General features: G+C 33.4%; 1 protein-coding gene across 2 annotated transcripts in view; it reads right to left on the reverse strand.

The window, feature by feature from the left end:
- Positions 1 to 974: 974 nt before the first annotated feature.
- Positions 975 to 20075, reverse strand: part of LOC111414879 (GTP-binding protein Rhes) — a 59447-nt gene continuing 40346 nt past the window's right edge. Inside the window, exons 4-6 of one of the 2 annotated variants that reach the window (XM_023046342.2) lie at positions 12294 to 12483; positions 2527 to 2757; positions 975 to 1601 (exon numbers count right to left, since the gene is read on the reverse strand). In XM_023046342.2, the coding sequence (XP_022902110.2) occupies positions 1538 to 1601; positions 2527 to 2757; positions 12294 to 12483 (485 nt within the window). In that variant the 3' untranslated portion in view covers positions 975 to 1537. Of the gene's footprint in view, positions 1602 to 1887; positions 2758 to 12293; positions 12484 to 20075 lie in introns of those variants that run through there. The other variant, XM_023046341.2, reaches the window with a different exon arrangement.

Consider the following 20075-nt stretch of genomic DNA (forward strand, 5'->3'; position numbering starts at 1 on the left):
CCCCATCTGGTACTGACTAGGTACTTTTTTCCAGCACCACGGTGCTGAGTATGAACAACACCGCTACTACCAGTTCTTTCTAAGTAGTGAAAGGGATATTCTGGTGCATCTCTAATTCTACAAAATCACATTCAACTACCTTCTTATGCTGTGCTTTTTGTTATTTTGCTTAAAACAAGCATTCTCGCAATGATCTTGTATACCTTCCCCCAGATGTCATCGTTCACTCCATGATTAAAAGCTTTCACTTTTCGACTTTATCTTCCTTATTAGGTTTTCTAAATTTTTTTTGTCGATTTGTATTCTTAATTGTAATAACTTCTTATTAAATCTATATCCTCCTATCGTCTTTGTGCAGCTTCTCTTCCTCGTGTGATTTTCCTTTGGGCTCTAACACAGTCTTTTTTTTTGGTGATTTGATCTCCATTTTCTCCTATTTAAGGTCCTCTCGCGTAATCGTGTTATATTTTTGCTAGGTTCTTTGCCGTTTTTCATTCATCGTCTCAAAGAATAATCCCTCCCTTTCTTGTAACATACCAACTTAACTAGAACCCAATAAGGTTGATCCGTAACGTTGTTTAGCATACTTTGTATAAATTACAAAGAGATATTTTTTGGGTCCTGTTATTTTACACATTTTTGTGGTGATGTTTCTTTTGCAAAGTTGTGTGGTGCCATATCCCGCTGATCGGTGGTACTTGATGTTACATGAATGAAGAGATCTGTATCGAACATTGTTTAAACAGGACGTTGACAGGATGTTGTAAGACCTTCAACTAGAATTAAGGAAACTACAAAATAATTTTAAGTCGATTGCACCTCTACCATTACTCACCACATTAACCACATATCTTAATAAGCGAGGTATTAGGATCATAAAATAACAATATGTAGTTGTAAAAGTAAATAAATTATGAATATCAAGTGAGAATAGTTACAAAGTTAAAATGATTAAATAATAAGCATATCAAGTGTTGATTTAGTATGATTTATTATTCGGAATTTGGCAACTTATTTACGATATTTTATTAGTATTTATTTTTTATACATACACATTACTTATTAGTACAAAAATTTTATAATATTACTATTTTTTAACACATTTTAAATAAAATTATAATTGCTTCGATAAATTTTTAAAAAATTACATTTTAATACTGCCTACAAACTACAACATTTAATTTTATTACGATTATAAACCTATTGTTTATTTGGTATTTTAGACACTTATAGTTGGTTAAATTAATCTGATTTAATAAAGCGGTTTTAAGCTTCAATTAATTGACCAACTATAAAAATCTATCCATAAATCTTAATAATACATTTCACCAAACCTCTCTAATTTATTCCGATTATATACACTTATCTTTGGTATTTTTTCCTTTTTTGGAATACATAATGGTCCCAATTAATTTTAATAATTAATTATATTTCAAAGTAAACTAAACAATATAATTATAGTATAATTTATTATTAATTTGCGGCAACTAAACTAACATCGCTGTCAAATATCACATAAAGAAAATAAAATCAAATTTTATTTCGATACATCACCGGCACGATATTTTGATTGTCCGTCTTTTCTTTTAGTCCATCTCCATCTAGAAATAAAACAATTTTTATTAGAAAAAGTAAACCAATGCAGTCTCAACACCGAAATACCTATAAAACAGTAAAAAGTTTTCTTTTGTGTTGTGTTTCTTGTCTGTATTAACGTTTTTAGTATTTATGTCAGCGATGTTAGTAAAATGCCATGCAACAATTAAATGGAATAAGAAAAATTGTTATATTTTTTAACTTACAAAGCTTACTGAATACTTACTCATATATTATAATGTTTTTTTTTGAGGAAAGATTTGAAAGAGATTTGAAGAAAATATATGTGTGCGCGTTTTAATTCATTTTATATTTATTAATGTTAACATGCATAACAGGAAAGAGTGGTAGAAAAAAAGATGGTAAAAGAGACATTTTTTATAAAAAGACATTTAAAACACACCGACATTTCATTTATAAAAAGAACTAAATGTGCTCACTATTTATTCAATAAAATAATGAAGTATTTTCAATAAAATCAAATTTTATTGAAAACACGATATTTTAATGGCATGCTTTTCTTAAATTATTTAAAAAAAAATTATCAATTTTAATAATTTTTTTGTAAAAAAACAACTTTCATATTAATAACAAATACATTTAACATTAACATCGAAAGACACAACAACATTTCAATTTTTTGCGTATCGTGAACGAAGCAACGTTTCTTTATATCAAAAGAATTTATTTAAAAAAATTATTTTATCTAATTTTGTATTTTTCTTTTTTTTTAATTTTCATTGTACGACACATGTATTTTCCACTTTTCGCCACGTGATGACCGAATTCGCGGTCGTTCCGTTGCTGTCGCCCATACTACACGTTTTCGTACGCATAATCATCAGATCTGTCCTAATGCTAGGTCTTCGTACGTTTGGGGTCACGACACCGCAGGCATCACTTAATCGTCGTTTCACTGACAACGTGTACCTTTTCGAATGGTGTGATGGTTGGGGCGGTGGTAAAGGACACGGTGAACCGAAACTTGCGCTCACACGTTTATGATGATTCGGTGCCATCTCTAACGGTAGATTAGCCACGATGAAGAGTTGATAAAAAACCTCGTCAATTTTTAGGTTTTTTTTTGATGATGCTTCCACGAATACGCACGATGAATCTTGAGTTTCACAATATGCTTGAACTTCTTCTACAGTTACAGTCCTAATAAAAATAAAATATAAATCATTTTTATTAAATCAATACATTTTGCCTTTCTAATATGTTTTAACTTATAATTATTGTGAAAACGCAAATAGCTCATTTATTATTAATAAATAGAAGGTCGTATTATCCATTCTATTAACCCCTAATAGTTAGGGAGTAGGTCGACTTGCCAGTTGCTCTGTATAAAGAAACAAGAGTATAATTAATTAATGCATAATAGTTGTTTATTGATTACAGATACAATATATGATTTTGTTACTTGTTATCACATGAATAACATGCCAGGCCTAGATCCCAAGAGAGAAAAAGATGTCAGGAGGCAATGGGAATCTGGATCAGCAAAAAGAAAAAGTAAAGCTGAAAGAGCTGTAACAAACCAGATTTTAAGTTCAGGCATGATGATGAACTTTCTCAATCAAGCTGCATCTGGTAGCATAGAATCATATGAATCGATTACTTCGACTTCTAAAAAGCATAGAGTCACTTCCGAGACTCCGATGAATTTGGAAAGTACTTCAGACGCTCTGAATACGGATTCCGAAATACAAATAGGATCAAATTCTAACCAATCAAAATCTGACGATGTAATTCCTGTGTTGAAATTGAGCAATACAATTCACGATCACGAGAAACAGATTGAGATAAATTCTCCGCCAGTTAGTAGCAACACGTGTGGATGTTTCCCATAACGGATTCTGAGCGTAGTGATATAGTTCAAAGCGGCCCCACACAGCAGTTAAATACCAGTGATGAAGATTATCCCCAAGATGATGATCATAGGCACTTTTCTAATTATCATTTCTCAAGAAAACTAAATAATGGTGAAAGTCAACATCGTCGCTGGTTGGTTTATTCAAATTCTCAAAATAAAGTTTTCTGTTTTCTATGCAGACTATTTGGCAAACTCAAATAGTATAGGGAGGGTGCAGTGACTGGAAACATTTCGGTAATATTTTACATAGACATGAGAATACCAATGAACATATGACCTCTACGTTCCAATGGATAAAATTAGAGAAAGAAATAAAGCACGGAAAACCAAGAAAACGAAAAGTTTATTCTTGAATCTCAAAAATTGGCGGAATTTGTTTGAAAGATTAATTGATATCATCAATTTCTTAGCCTCTCATAATCTGGCATTTAGAGGTCACAGACAATCTTTCAAGACAGACAATGGCACCAGAAACTTTGGTAACTTCATAGACTTATTTAAATTGATATCTAAATTTGACAATACGTTACGAGACAAACAACTTACACGCCATTATCTAAGCCACGATATTCAAAATTAATTGATCATATTGATGTCAAAACAGTTATCGAAGAAGTGATTCGTAAGGTAAAAGAGGCAAAATATTATTCTTTTTTGCTCGACTGCACTAGAGACAGTAGTAAAGTTGAACAAATGTCAGTTATCTTAAGGTATTGTAATACATCAACTGGCACAATAGAAGAAAACATTATTGGATTTTTTGCTGTCACTGAGACGGCTGGAGAGTATTTAACAAATGCAATACTGGAAGATCTAAAAAAAAAACTGTCGTGGCCAAGGATACGATAATGGGCATTTTTTACACCTTGCGGTTGTCATAGCTGGAATTTGCTGTTGGTAGACGCAGCTAATTCTTCTGTGGAAGCAAAAATATTTTTTTGGTTTTATTCCGAAAATTTATTTACTATTTTCAAGTTCTAGCAAACGCTGGGATTTCATCAAAGGCAAATTAAAGTTTACTATGAAGCCTTTATCAGACACAAGGTGGGAGAGCAGAATCGAGTCAGTGAAAGCCATATAATTGCAATTTGATGATGAATGCATTGAAAGCTTAAAAAATCAAACGGAACAATCAGACACACCCAGTGATTGTGATTCGGTTTTAAACGTAATGCTCAGTTTAGAATTTATCATGTCATTACATGTATGGTATGAGATATTATCGCGTGTTAATGTCATAAGCAAATTATAGCAATCTGTACAAGTCCATTTAAGCATTGCTCTTGAACATTTGCGTACATTTTATGCCTGGGTCAAAGAATATCGACAAACTGGATTCGAAAAATGCTTGTCTAACGCTCTTCAATATATTGAGAAAAGCAGTTATGATTTGCCAAAAGTCTTTAAAAATAAAAGGGTAGTTAAAAAGAAAAGGGCGTTCGATTATGAAGGCAGCGATCAACCTATACAGTTAACCAGTTAACCTTAACAACCTTACGAGCTATATGAAGAATTACTAGCAATGATCCCAAATTTACCCAACTTCATTAAAGATGTGAAACTTCTGCTCCAACACATAATTGAAAATAGCTTGAAAGAAATTTACCCAAATAATTACATTGTCATTTTAATTTTGTTAATAATACCCTTAAGTACAGCCTCTGCTGAAAGGAGCTTTTCAAAATTAAAACTAATAAAAAATTATTTAAGAAGTACAATAGATCAAAAGACTTTCAGCTTTGGCAGTTTTATCTATTGACGCAGATATAGCATCTAAGTTGAATTACGACACAATTATTAAGGAATTCAGTAAAGTTAACAGCAGGAAGTTTCCATTCCTTTAATTTTTTTTTTTATTTTTTCAGAGGGCCTCGCAAAATTACCTTGCCCACATAAAATTTGGATCTTGCCCCGCCACTTTATTAATAAGATTATCACGAAAGATAGGTACCCATTACCTGTTATTGAGGACCAACTAGACAGATTGCAAAAATGAGAGATATTCAGTACGCTAGATCTGAAGAATGGTTTTTCCATGTCCCCGTTGAGGAAGGAAGTAGAAAATTTACATCCTTTGTAACTCCTGCTGGTTAATATCAATTTCTTCGAACACCATTTGGTCTTTGCAATTCACCGGCCATATTCCAAAGGTTTATTAACAATACCTTCAAAGATTTGATAAGGGATAGAATGATTCTGACATACATGGATGACATTATAATTTTAGCTGAAAACGAGATGAAGGCTCTGGAAAGATTGAAAAATGTATTAAAGGTTGCTGAAGATCACGGATTAAAGATTAATTGGAAAAAATGCCAATTCTTGAAGTCAGAAATAGAGTATTTGGGTTACGAAATAATTAATGGAAGCATTCGACCATCTCCGAGCAAAATAGAAGCTGTAACCAAATTTCCAGATCCTAGAAATCTGAAGCAGCTCCAATCATTTTTGGGCGTTGCTGGTTATTTTCGAAAATTCGTCAAAAATTATTCGCTGAAAGAATATATATTAATGAAAGAGGAGATCACCTATTCTGTTTTGGAAGAATTCAGAGAGAAACTTTTGAAAGATTAAAGACCATCTTATCAGACCGTCCTGTCCTTAAAATTTATTAAAATGATGCTAAAACTGAATTACATTGTGATGCATCTAAGTTTGGATTTGGTGCAATACTGATGCAAGAAAGCGAAGATGACAAAAAATTACATCCTGTGTATTGTATGAGTCGGAAGACAACACCTGCTCAACAAAAGTATTCCAGTTACGAGTTGGAAGTACTAGCTATTATTGAAGGCATCAAAAGGTTTAGAGTTTATTTATTAGGCATTAACTTTGAAATTGTTACAGATTGTTCAGCATTTACTAAAACATTAGAGAAAAAAGAAAGAGTTATGTACCAGAATTGCAAGATGGGCACTTTTACTGGAGGAATTTCAATATATCATTCGTCATCAACCAGGACACGTATGAAGCATGTTGATGCTCTCAGTCGTTACCCAGTGATGTTAACCTCCATCAAAGGTACAAGAGATCGAATCGAAAATGCTCAAAGATCCGACGATACGCTGAAACAAATTTTTGATTTACTTGAAAATGGTCCATACGAGAACTATGCTATTGAAGATAAAGTGTTGTACAAGTATGAAAATGGTCAACGATTACTAGTGGTACCAAAAACCCTACAATACGAGATCATCAAGAAATGTCACGACGATAATGGACACTTACGTTTAAAGAAAACGATGGACATCTTTAAGCAAGAATTTTGGGTATCAAAACTTAGAAGGAAAATAGAGAATTGAAGAGAAAAGCAGGTAATCCTGAAGGTTTTCTAAATTCAATCGAAAAAGGATCTACGCCGCTAGATACTTATCATATTGATCACCTTGGTCCTTTAGTTGTTGTTCAGCGTTACATTTTGTATATTTTTTATAGAATTAAAACTAGAACTAACAGTAACTAGAAACTTTCTAATTCTAGATCTAGTGATAGTTCCAGTTTTAATTGTTATTCAGCTTTAGACAATGTAAGCTCATATACTGGAACGTTCATATAAACCAATTAAATAATATAAAAAATTTTAATCTCAAAAGATGAGTGATAAATCGAAAAATAAAAATGTTGACAACGAGATACACTTTTGTTGGCGATGTTTTTCGATAGTAATTGAGTTAACTGTGAACTTTTTGTTCCCAAATTGGGTGAAATGAAATATCTGTGGCAATCTGTAGAGTTTTCGGGTCAAAGCTTCGTACTTCGTAGTGAAGCTTATGCTTCTTGTATTTACTTGTGTTCATATTTTCTCATGTATGTCTAATATCTATATGCTTAAAGTTGCTTTGTATGCAGAGATGGGTAAATATTACGCTATTACATTTCAGTGAATTTCGAGGAAATATACCTATTCCTATGTTTAATGTAAATAGGAATTTACAGACGTTCAAAAAATATATTTTTTTTATTAAAAATAAAATAGAAAAATTGTGTTATTAAGTTATAAAGCTTTTCATGCTCACAATGTTCAGCACGAAAATATTAACAAAAGGTTCAGGAAAACGTGCAACTGACAGTAATCTGAACTATAACAAGATCCTCTAAAAAGCAACATTCTCCTCACAAATTATCCATGGTCCATAGTGTATCCATAGACATAAACTATATAAATAGTAACAATTTTTTTTAATTCACTTTCAATTTTGGCTCTTTTCAAAATACATCTTCGGATAACATCGATCCATTTAAGTTGGTTTAAGATGGATACAAGTCGAAATTCCAATGTCAGCTATCTGGAGATGTAATAAGGGATGGGTGAAACGTATTTGTGACATTCGTAGTAAATCGTGCCGTCACATGACCCCCCGTGAGAATTTTCCCCTCAACCCCATCTGCTCAACGCAAGTTTGAAAAAAAACTTTAAAAAAATCTTTTACAGTTAAAAAGAAGATGCAAGTTTTCCGAAAGTTATATTTGTAAGAAAGAAACATCTCTTTATTCATTTTTTCTTATTAACTCCTCGTTTCGTTCTCTTTGTCGTTTGCTTTCGTACTCGGAAACTTTTTAACGCGAGGACGGCTATATTTGAGATGGAACCACAAAGTTAACTTGCTTTCATTAAATAGGGTTTCAACGTAACGTTTGAAGGTTACGTATAATTACGTGGGGTGTATACGTCTACTTGAAAGGTAAAGGATAAACAAACATTATTTTGAAGTTCGAAAGTAATATTACGGTAAGGCTGAGATGTTTAAACAGGCTAAATTAGCTGGAACTAAGTATAGGATGAGAGAATGCCAAAGATTATTAGTACTGCAATTAGGTGTAAGAAAAACATATACTTTGAATTTGTTCATAACTTATGTACCTGTTTTTAAGTGTTAGAGTAAAAGATAACAACTGGGATTTCTTTTTATATAAATGATTTTAAAGTTGTTCTTTCTCATTGCAGGATGTTCATAACTTCAATGCAATCAATAATTTAACAAGTTTGCAATGTAACACAATGTAGGAATGTACTTGATGAAAGATTAATATTGGTGAGAAAAGAAGCGTCTAAATGCTGATTTAAGAAAATCGATTTCACCGTCTTGCCCACAAACGATTTCAGTTACTATTTATCAACTTTCCAAGAGGTTGAAGCCAAGATTATAATTTCTGCAATTGTAATCTTCTACCATAATTACACCTAGAAGATAATAAGTTACTAAAGTATTAGTTACTCAATCAGTTTCATGGCGATTACACAAATAATTTGGGTTTTATCATCTATAGTCTCGATTACTCAAAAATGTTCTATGAAGAAAAGATCTAACTCTAAATACATTTCCAACAATATCTAGCAATTCAAAAAGAAGCAACAACAGTTTGCTTTATCTACCTCCGTTGTGACATTGTGGTTAGATATGGCATAAACATTTTCTGACTTTTGCTGTACTTTTTAGATTAAACCAGAAGAACAACCGAATGTGGTACTTTTTCCTGCTTTTAGTCCAATTGTGGTAAATAACTTCAATTTCTGCATTTTGTCATCATTGAAACTCGGTACAGCTTCTATTGCACCAAATTTTAGGCTTATAAGGTAGGAAGTCTTGCAAAACTTACTTTTGAAATGTATATCCAAATCATATTGATGGTAAAATCACGGATGAAGAAGACAGCCCGAAACACCGTAGTACCTCACTTTACTGACAGGAGACTACGACAAAGCACTGAAGATGTCAGGTGAGATCTTGGCGAAACGTTTGCCCCTTACCAAAGGGAACCAACAGGAAGAACGGATAAAATCTCGGATCGACCACAACAACAACTCATTGACATTTTGTATTCTGGGCTTCAAAATTATTTTCAATAACTCTAGTCTAGATAAATTGATGATGAATGGTTTGATAAATATCGTTACGTTTTTGGGGTAAATGAAAATATTTGGACCGATTAGATTTATCTTTCGGATAAAACTAAAAACGAGATGGAGAATCTCTACAGAATGTGTATTTCTCCTTATTGCCAGGTTATAATAGTTGTGCAATTGCTTCATCGTAGTTTGCATCAAACTATTTCTGCAACCTAGGGTAGTCCTATCTGGTAGCTTTTCAGTCTTTTCCTTGACTTTTCTCAATCTGGCCCCATCTTTTTCTGAATATAATCAACACCCTCAACTTTTTTTATGTCTAACTCTTCACCATAGGACTCTTCATCATATACTGTTTGATATGCGTTGGACTCACAAACCAACTCAACCCAAGTGCTTAGACAAAATATCATTATCGACAATTTTTCCAGTCATCAGAAAAGACAGAGTTTTTCTCTATATCTTCTTTTTGCTTTATAGACTTTTTCAGATATAGTTCCAAGATTAAATAATGAAGCTTTCTTCATATTTGTTAAGAGAAACCTCGATACTAGAGTCGAGGTTGTCTAGGTTGAAGGCCAGATAGCACTACTGTGCATTGATTCCTAAATAAAGCTTTTTGCACATACTTGATGACTAGAATAGAGGTTGTTATAAGTATACACATACCTAGACTTATATTGATGTATAGGAATACGTCGATCTCTTAACATTACAGTTGCAAATCTGTACGTTATTAAAGATCAATTAATATTGCAATTAAATATCATTACATCGATGTTAATGATATAATCATTTGTACAGAATAAAATATATCGATCAAAATATATAGAACTTACTTGAAAATTGACGACCTCAAGAAGGCTAGGAGAATCAACACTACCATTAAGGATTTTATGGAATGTTAAAGCATCACCATGTTAAAGATAAGAAGTTGAAGGAGGCACAGGCTGATACGTAATTAATGTAAGCGATGTTGCTGTTAAAACATAAATACTTTAGGAATTTCTTTTGAATAATTTCAATTCTGGATATATATGTTTGTTATTGAGGATTCCAAACGGAGCTGCAGAAGCTTAGAACGCTATGCACATATGCAAAATACAATGTTCTTATAGCATAAATATTTGAAAAATTTTGCGTGACTCATATCGAAGCCAAGCAAACGCCAAGCCTTAGCAACAGCTCCATCAACGTGACCCTCAAACGTTAGTTTGACATCAAATGTGACGCCTAAATCCCTGACCTGAGTCACTCTAGGTATGGTATCATCACCTAGGCTATAATCGTATCTGATCGTGTCTACCTTCCTTGTAAAAGAAATAACATTACATTTTTCATGGTTCAGTGTTAAGTAATTTGAGCTGCAATAAATACGTAGCGCATCAACGTCGCGTTGTAGCCTCGAACAATCCAAAGGTGAAGAAACTAGTGTAAAATTTTTTAAATCATCAGCATACATCAAGCAATGAGGGTGTTTAATTATTGAAAAAATATCATTGATATAAATATTAAATAGAAGAGGTCCTAAGTGACTCCTTTGCAGTACACCGGAGGTAACAATCATGCTGTCCGAAAAATGACCATTGATATTCACTTTTAGAGTCCTTCCACGTGTATAGGAGGTGTATGTGATCTTTTTCGATCTTCTATCAAGTTCAAGCCTATACCATGTCATTACTTGTTCCTCCAAGTAAGTCATGCATTTTGTTCAAGACGTCAGTTTACACAGTGGGCTGAGGTGTCTATATTGAAAGGTTTTTTTCTTCACCATGTCCATCTTTACCTATATATTTATTGTAATGTTATTTGCAATTCGTCCAAATCTGTTCAATGGGATTGAATTCACAATGATATGGAGGTAATCGAATAACTTAGTGACACCACTCATTGGCTTAGGGACGTCTTAGACGTCTGAGGGGCAATGAGTCTTTTCTGCGTCCTTAAACCGCACCTTCGTACTGTATACAGTAGTTGCCAAAACCTCACGAGCTTCAGATGGTCTTACTTCATTAAGAATATTCGCACTTAAATTTTTTTTAATTTGATGTAAATAATTATGTTCATCGACATTACCATTGCTTTTTTATTCAGCACTCTCGTGGTATATAAAATAACTTTCTGAAAGCCTAACTGGTAAAAAATAAGGTTTGCGGTTAGATTTTTAGATATTTAAATAGTATGGATCAATATTTTATGAATATGTACTTTAAAAGATTTGGGGGTTAGGGTCGAACATCACCATGCTAAAATGTCTTATCCACCTGCTGTAACATCGCTTCCCAAACTCTAACCCATAAATAATTCCCACCTTAATGGCACCCTAAACTTGTTACTGCTGCAGCTTTACTCCGTGCTTCTGCAGCTTGCGCTAATTACATAAAAGTGTAATTGGGCTCTTAACGAATTTTTCTTTCGAAAATTATGAAAATAAGTGCACCATTTTGTCATTAACTAAAAACATCTTTTTTGGTTATTCTATTTTAATATAAAAAAAATAAAATAAAAAGTTCTCGATCGTTTTTCATGGCTTCTTGAGTAAAGATGGATTTTATGGAGGAAAGAAAATCTTGGATCGATTGAAAATGTAACCAATTTTAACCGAAATCTAAATTGTTTTCGTGTCCACCACGAATATAAAAATGTAATAAAATTTTTTATTAAATAATGAAACAAAAAGATTTAATTAAATTTTATAGTTTCATCATCGTTCACGAAAATTCTCATTTAAGATCGGAAATAACCGGAACCATAAATCTGCAAATGACATGGAAAAACTCATCAACTTCCGAAATTTTGACAGTAAATACCAAGGAAGACTATGTGATATACTCATTTGTCGTAATAGCGTCTGTGGCGATCATTAAAGGGACGATGAAACCATGAAACAGAGCGGTATTTTCGCGTGCAAGAGATTACCAAGTTTAACGGGGCGTTCTCACTAAACGCTTATCCACACTGTCCTGGAAAACTTACTTCATCTCCTTGTCGCATTTATTGCCTGCAAGGACCATCGGCACCCGAGGCACGACCTTCTTGCGCGTCAAACCGCTATTTGATGCAGCTCCCGCACTTTGCTTCGTCTCCAGAATCTGTTCTCTTAAACGAATCGCCTCCTCGAACGTTTCCCTGCTATCCATGCTAAACACTATTACGAAAAGATCACCTGTAAATAAAATATTATTAAGATTTTTTGTGTTGATAAAGAAATTTTATAAAGAAATTAATATTATTAATTAATAATGAACAGAGTTGAATGTGCTGAAATTCGTGAGATTTCGATGCAACTCACGCATACTTTTATTGGTTTAACTGCAATAACTTCTGCTTCTCTGAAAATATGTAAATGTTACTACCAAAGTTATCTTGTTTGAGAACTTGTTCTCAACTCCTTAAAACTTAATAACTAGTGAAGACGCTTGGGGATTTAGCACATAAAAAATATATACGCGAATTTATTGCTGAAATGACGCATAATTGAGCTCTATATTAAAAAATAAAACCTGTTTTTTTGTATAAAAACTTCTCGACAAATTTAACAAATGTATTCTATCGAATTTCAGGCGAACGACCCTCGAACTCTGATATTTTATTATTCAGTGGCTTGCGAGTTCTTCAAATCCCGTGTTTATTTTCGTTTCTAGTAAACCGCACAAAATCTAAAACTTTAAAATGAACTTGTTAACTATTAAATGGAAAGGATTATTTTACAGTTACACCAAAAAATAAAATGTTTTAATAGGAATATATATGTTAATGTAAAACAGTAACTTTATTAATAAAGTAAGTAATTAGTGAATGTCAACATTCTCGAGCTAGTAACAGTAGAACTAGAAAGATTCGGGTTTAGCCGTCTTAAGAGACGTGCGGCTATTCAGGAATGTTTCTAGTTCTAGGTCTAGTGTTGGTTCTACTTCTAATTCAACAAAAATATACAACAATCTAGAACTGAATCACAACTAAAACTAGAACTAACACTAGATCCAGAACTAGAACGTTTCGGGTTTAGCCGTACGTCTTTAAGACGGCTAAACCCGAATCTTTCTAGTTCTGGATCTAATGTCAGTTCTAATGGTAGTGTTGGTTCTAGTTTTAGTTGTTATTCAACGTTTTGATTGTTGTATATTTTCCATTGAGATAAAACTAGAGCCGTGCACTATTAGCCATGCGTCTGAAGACGCACGGCTAATCCCGAATATTTCTAGTTCTAGGTCTAGTGTTAGTTCTAGTTTTAGTTGTTCTTCGATGCTAGATTGTTGTATATTTTTCTTCAATTATAAGTAGAATCAACACTAAATCTACAACTAGAAACATTCGGATTAGCCGTCTTAAGAGATGCACGGCTAAACCCGAATGTTTCTAGCTCTAGGTTTAGTGTTAGTTCTAATGCTAGTGTTAGTTTTTGTCTTAGTTGTTATTCAGCGTTAAATTGTTGTACATTTTTCATTGAAGTGAAACTACAACTAACACTAGATCCAGAACTAGAAAGATTAGGGTTTAGCCGTCTTAAGAGATACACGGCTAAACCCAAATGTTTCTAGTTCTAGTGTTAGTTCTAGTTTTAGTTGTTATTCACGCTGGATTATAGTTTTAGTTATTCAGCGTTAGGTTGTGGTATACTTTTCATTGAACTAAAACTAGATTCTATCCTTAGAACTAGAATCATTCGAATTTAGCCGTCTTAAACACCACAGCAATCAAACAGTTTAAAGTGTAAATTAAAATGTTATGATATAAAGGATCTTTCTTCCCCGTATTAATCGAAGTTCTGTATTTCATTTTTGTTTCTCAATAACAATTTATTTTATTAAACAACACGTTTCTGCCATATATGAAATCCTATGTGGACTTTCATAAAAATAAGGGGACTTGTTTGGGTATAAATTTTGAATTCGGCGAAACGCGTTAATTTAATTAGGGGTATTGTCACTTTTCCATTTTGATTTTAAATATTTAGTAAAATAATTTTCTGAAAATGTTTTATAACTCAACATTATTGAACTAAAATTAAAAATTGATAATGACGATAAATGAATGAAGTTTTCAATTTAAAGTGAGGTTAGTTTCCAACAGTTATTGGTAATTTAACTTTTACAACTGAACGTATTCACCAAGTTTTCAACGTTGCACAAATTTCAACATCATTTACTCGTTGTTACCAACTCATTACTTTCGATCAATTGATCTAGTTTGATTAAAACTTATTGTTCTCGTTTCCTCAAAGAAAACTACCTATTTACTTATGTGTGTTGGGGAATTTACTGTCTTTTATTTCTTCCGAGAATTGCGTTACTTTTTTTTTCTTTTGGTACTTCTAAAACCTTTTGGTATTGGAGCTTTGATTCTTTCTTGAACTTCTTAGGATTGTTTTATTTTTAAACGAGGGTGTATTTGCTCTTCTAGTTTTAAGTGGAATGAATTTTACACAAGTATGCATGGTGTTTTCATTACTTGTTGCTCATTCACAGGCTCGGTTTATCTGTTAAGAATTATTTTTGATTTATGTGTAATTTTATTTTATAAACAAAAAAGATTCTTGATATCCGTCCGTGTTATTCGAAATAGTTTTTCAAACCCTTGAATCAAGGCCAAAGTTTGCCCAATCATATTAATTTGTAGATATCAATATGATTGAAATGGGCAAAAGTGATTCTAAGATTATGTTTTAACTTAGGATAAAAATGCGTATTTCTTGTTTACTCTTGATCTTGATTCATCTTTCATTATCTTTTATAAATGATGTGCAAAATCAATTTTTCGAAGATATCGGAAGACGATAAACATAAATCCAGAAAAGGTTACGTAATCCAGAAAAAAAGAGCAAACTTTACTGTCTTTTTAGTTATTTCTTCAATCTATATATAAAAGGTCGAATCCTACAGAATGAGAATGATACCCAAAAATCCCAATATCAAACATTTTACCACCCCATTTTCTTGTATTAACCACCCCCGATTGATGGCAAGTTATTGTATCCTATTGTTCCCTTCTTCTTATATAGTGTTCGTCGAAACTTGAAAGAATTCTCGTCGGATATCTTAAATCCGTCGTAGCGCTCAGAAAATGACGACGTACGACGTTGGAACAAAGCGATTTCTGCGCTCGTTGCGATAGCTATTAAAGATTCGCCACGGGAACTTGGAAAGTTCCTCTCGCAAAACCGACCGAATGCAGATTTAGTTCAGACGTCATCACCGTCATTATTATTTCGATCTCAACCGTCTTTTCGAGTTCGTGTCGTACTGCGAAGATCAATTCGGTCGAAACGCGCTCTCATAAATAAGACGACGCGCGGCTCTTTATAATGCGAGCTGAACGTGGAAGGTCGTGATTTTCAACCCGTGACCCACCCAGCCGTTCACCGGTAATGAAATTTTAAGCATAAAAGCTCCAATAATAATTCGTAATAAATTAGTTGATATCTTAAATGATTTTGAGATGAAATGTTATAAAAAAAAAATAAAACAATAATGCATTTATAGGCTTCGTTAAGGAAATTGGATAGTTATTACGTCCTGGTTTTCCATTAAAAGTAATTTCTTTTCGATATTTCATTTTACTCGACGCAGAGTAGCCATAAAATTACAATAAAATCCATTGGAGCCTAATAAAGTCGTAGTCTGGAGGTTGGATATAAAAAATCGGGTCGTTAAGGGAAATTATTCGTTTAGTTTTTTTTTGAGATGAAGAAATCTTCAGTTGCTTTCTACGAATTGGTCTTATTTACGGCTATTTTTGGAGAAAGTGGAACATCCTATCTATTAGGGGAGAGATGGAGTAGCATCTGTTGCCTGGAGAAACCTAATATATCCCATTTGATTTCGAGAGGTTACTCGTTTGAAGTAAATCCGCATTCTGGGGATTTCTATTTTTATTATTTACAATAGTACAGTAAAACGTCGATATAACGGATTAATATGGGGAAGGGAGTGTGTTATAGCTAAAAGTTCGTTGTATGAAAAATTAAGCCGCCTTAAAACATATACGGCTAAACCCGAATGTTTCTATTTCTATGTCTAGTGTTAGTTCTAGTATTAGTACAATGAAAAATATACAACAATATATCTAACGCCGAATAACAACTAAAACTAGAACTAACACTAGCACTAGAACTAACACTACACCTAGAACTAGAAACATTCGAGTTTAGCCGTCTTAAGAGACGTACGGCTTACCCAAATGTTTCTAGTTGTAGGTCTAGTATTAGTTTTAGTTTTAGTTCAATGAAAAAGTAAAACAATCTAACGCTGAATAACAACTAAAACTAGAACTAACATTAATATTAGAACTAACACTAAACTTAGTACTGAGCTTTAGAACTAGAAACATTCGGGTTTAGCAGTGCATCTCATAGACGGCTAGTGTTAGTTCTACTTTTAGTTTAATAAAAATATACAATAATCTAGCGCCGAATAACATCTAAAACTAGAACTAACACTAGACCTAGAAAGTTTCGCGTTAATCCGTGCGTCTTCAGACTTGGATTATCAATTGATGGTGATGCGGCTTTCATTGGTCAAGGAGTAGTTGCTGAAACTTTAGCCTTAAGCAATATTGAAGGTTATAAGCTGGATAGCATTGTGCATATTGTCATTAATATTGTCATTTTATTGCACTGACATAGCCAAAACAATAGAAGCCCCAGTGTTTCATGTAAATGGACATAAACCCGGAAGCTGTGAGTTTTGCTGCAAGTCTGGCGATGAAACATAGTCAGAAATTTAAACAGGACCTAGTAATTGACAAATATGGTCATAATGAAGGCGATGAACCGAATTTCACTCAGCCACTCATGTATAAAGTGATATGAAAACATAAATCTCCTGAAACATTGTATGAAGAAAAAATGTCTGCAGAAAAAGTATTAGATGGCGATGAAGTAAATAAATTACGCAGTGAATTCAGGGGAAAATTAGATACAACTCTTGCTGAATCAGTGACTTACACTCCACAAAAAGCTGACTGGTTCGGTGGAGGTGCTCAAAATTAAGAAAAGCAAGGTTGAACGATTTCAGCGAATATTATACGGATTCTGGTGTCTCGCCTAGTGAGCTGAAAAAAATTGGGTATGTATATGAATAGCAACATCTCAAGCAGCTTTAACTTGAACAATAGGGAGGCAATTAATTGGAGGCGGCTCAAACCTGCACCACTTGCACCCCATGCCTCACTGTCCCTATTTGCATATTTATCCAATTCAATCCCTGTTTTATAACAATTGTATAACATTTGTTATTTATTGTTAAGCCACGCTCAACACGTTACTTCTGATTGCCTAATTTTTATTAATTTTACATTCTCCGCTTTGAACTCGCTCGGTGGCTACTACTGCCTTAAGTTTCTAGTTGAGTTACTCCTCTGTACTTGTTCCAACCTGCTTTGCAACCTCAGTTTGCATCTTTGTATACCGAATGTTTGCTACAAAACGAGGAAAGACGTAGAAAGTTCTGTAAGTGCGAGTGGAACAGAGATTTGAGTTTGGAGGCGGCTCAAACCTGCACCACTCGCACCCCATGCCCCACTGTCCCAATCTGGTTCATACTTGTCCAATTCATTCCCTGTTTTATAAGAATTTTATAACTTCATTTTACAAATTTGCTTTGCCGCGATTAACACATTGCTTCCGTTTATCTGGTCTATTGTTCGATTTGCTGCTTACTCTTGAACTTGCTCGATAACCACTGATAATTTTAAGTTTTCAAATTTAAATTGCTCCTATCCAGGTCTACTTTACCCACCTATTTTAAAACCTCAAAATTATCAATGTATGCCGAACGAACTTATCCCATCATCCATGTAATTGAATTAATTTGTTCATTCGGAGTTTGAGAATGTTTGTCTTGTTGTTTTAATTTGAAGTAAGTTTGCTTTGATTGTTTCATTTTAATTAACAATAGTTGCATTTAGATTGAAGAACGATGTAGGTAACTTTGTAGGGTCTACCGAAGGCGGGCAAGGTCCCGAAACCATGTCTAGACAATAAAATAGAAAATTAGTCACCTTAGTATGAGTTTTTCTAATTATATACATTCTGTTTAACAATAAGGTTAGAAAAATACTTGATGGCAGAATAGACAGTATAAATTTCAATAGTAGGAAGTGCGCTAATTAGGGCAAGACTCTGACAGTGGCACTTTTTCCCACCGTCATTCAAGGCTTGTTGATCCGATAACAGAAGAAGCGTTTATTCCGATAAACAATATAAACAAGGAACAGGCTCACTTGAGGTCATAGATAGCGCTTTAATAAAATATGCTGTAATGGACTTTGAATAGGAAGAACAATTCGTTGATTTTGCAAATGATGCGCAAATTATGATTGACCACTTTATCGCATCTTCAAAAACAAAGTGGTTCCGATGAAGCGGTCTAGTTTTGCTGCTGCTTCATGGTTATGAAGGGCAAGGATCTGAGCAAAGCTCCGCACGTATAGAGAGATTTTTGCAACTCTGCGCAGAAGATAACATGCAAGTGGGTAGTTGTTCAACCTCAGCAAATGATTTTCGCTTTACGCAGACAAATGCATAGAGACTGTCGTAAGCCTCTGGTGTTTACACCTAAATCGCTACTGCGTCATAGAAGAGCAGTTTCTAACCTATCTGACTTTGAAGGAAAATTCCCCACGGTGATTCCAGAATGTTGAACAGGTTTAATTTCGAATGATAAAATATGTAAAGTTGTAATATAATATAATACGACATAATTGAAGTATGTAAAGCACAAAAAATAAACGATATAGGAGTAATACATTTAGAACAATTCTATCCATTTCCTGCCGCTAAACTAAGCAGTGAACTTGAAAAGTACAAAAACGCTGAAATTATATAGTGTCAAGAAGAACCAAAAAATATGGGAGGTTGGTTTTTGCTCAACCCATTAGGAGAAGAAGTGTTGTCCAATCTCGATATTCAAGCAAGAAGACCTAAGTATATCACAAGCAAGTTTTGCTGCATCTCCTGCTTTGTCCGTTATATCCGAAGTCCGTTCTAACGAGGTTTTACTGTAATAGGTTATCGGTGATCATTAGCAGGATTATTGCAAAAGTGTTATCTTAAAGAGCTAGTTATTAGAAGGAAACTCTTGAAACTAGAAGGCTAATCATCCCGTTTAATTGCACCCGGTGCAATTAAACCGTACTGCAGTGAACATTACAAGGCGACTATAGAGAAGGAAGTGGTACGACCAAGCTAGGAAATTCTCGTATTTCACTGGCTGATTTATGTGCCCAATTTCGTTCAGTGTACGGCCTAGATATCCCGTAGGATATCTAAATTTTCTTCGCCGTTATTACAAACGTTGGCTACATTTTTGACCGATAAATTTTATTTTTCGTTTTCGCGGTCACAAGATTTATGTGTTTGACGAATTCAACTGGAATTATTGAATTCTAAAATTCTCGAGAATACATTCCATTCAAATAATTGTATAAACAAACATTTAATTGAAATTGTATTGAAATACTTTCGTGAAATGATTGAAATTCTATTACCAACAAATCATATTAAATTAAAAGTGTGAAAGCGGTGGTTAACATGTTAACATATTAAATTGTTTGGGGGTAAATTCGTGTAAGTTATGGAAAATTTATTAACATTTCAGGAATTTCCTGCATATTTAGTGGCATAATATGACAGCAAATACCGAATCTCAACTATGCAATACCTTAAAGGTAACTCTAAATAATTTATTTCTTTGTGTGCAACATAACATTTCTAATTTGAAAATAGATTTTAATTGCACAAATCCGATTAACTAATTA

This window comes from Onthophagus taurus, chromosome 1 (genome assembly GCF_036711975.1).
Source record: "Onthophagus taurus isolate NC chromosome 1, IU_Otau_3.0, whole genome shotgun sequence".
In the NCBI taxonomy this organism is placed as follows: domain Eukaryota; kingdom Metazoa; phylum Arthropoda; class Insecta; order Coleoptera; family Scarabaeidae; genus Onthophagus; species Onthophagus taurus.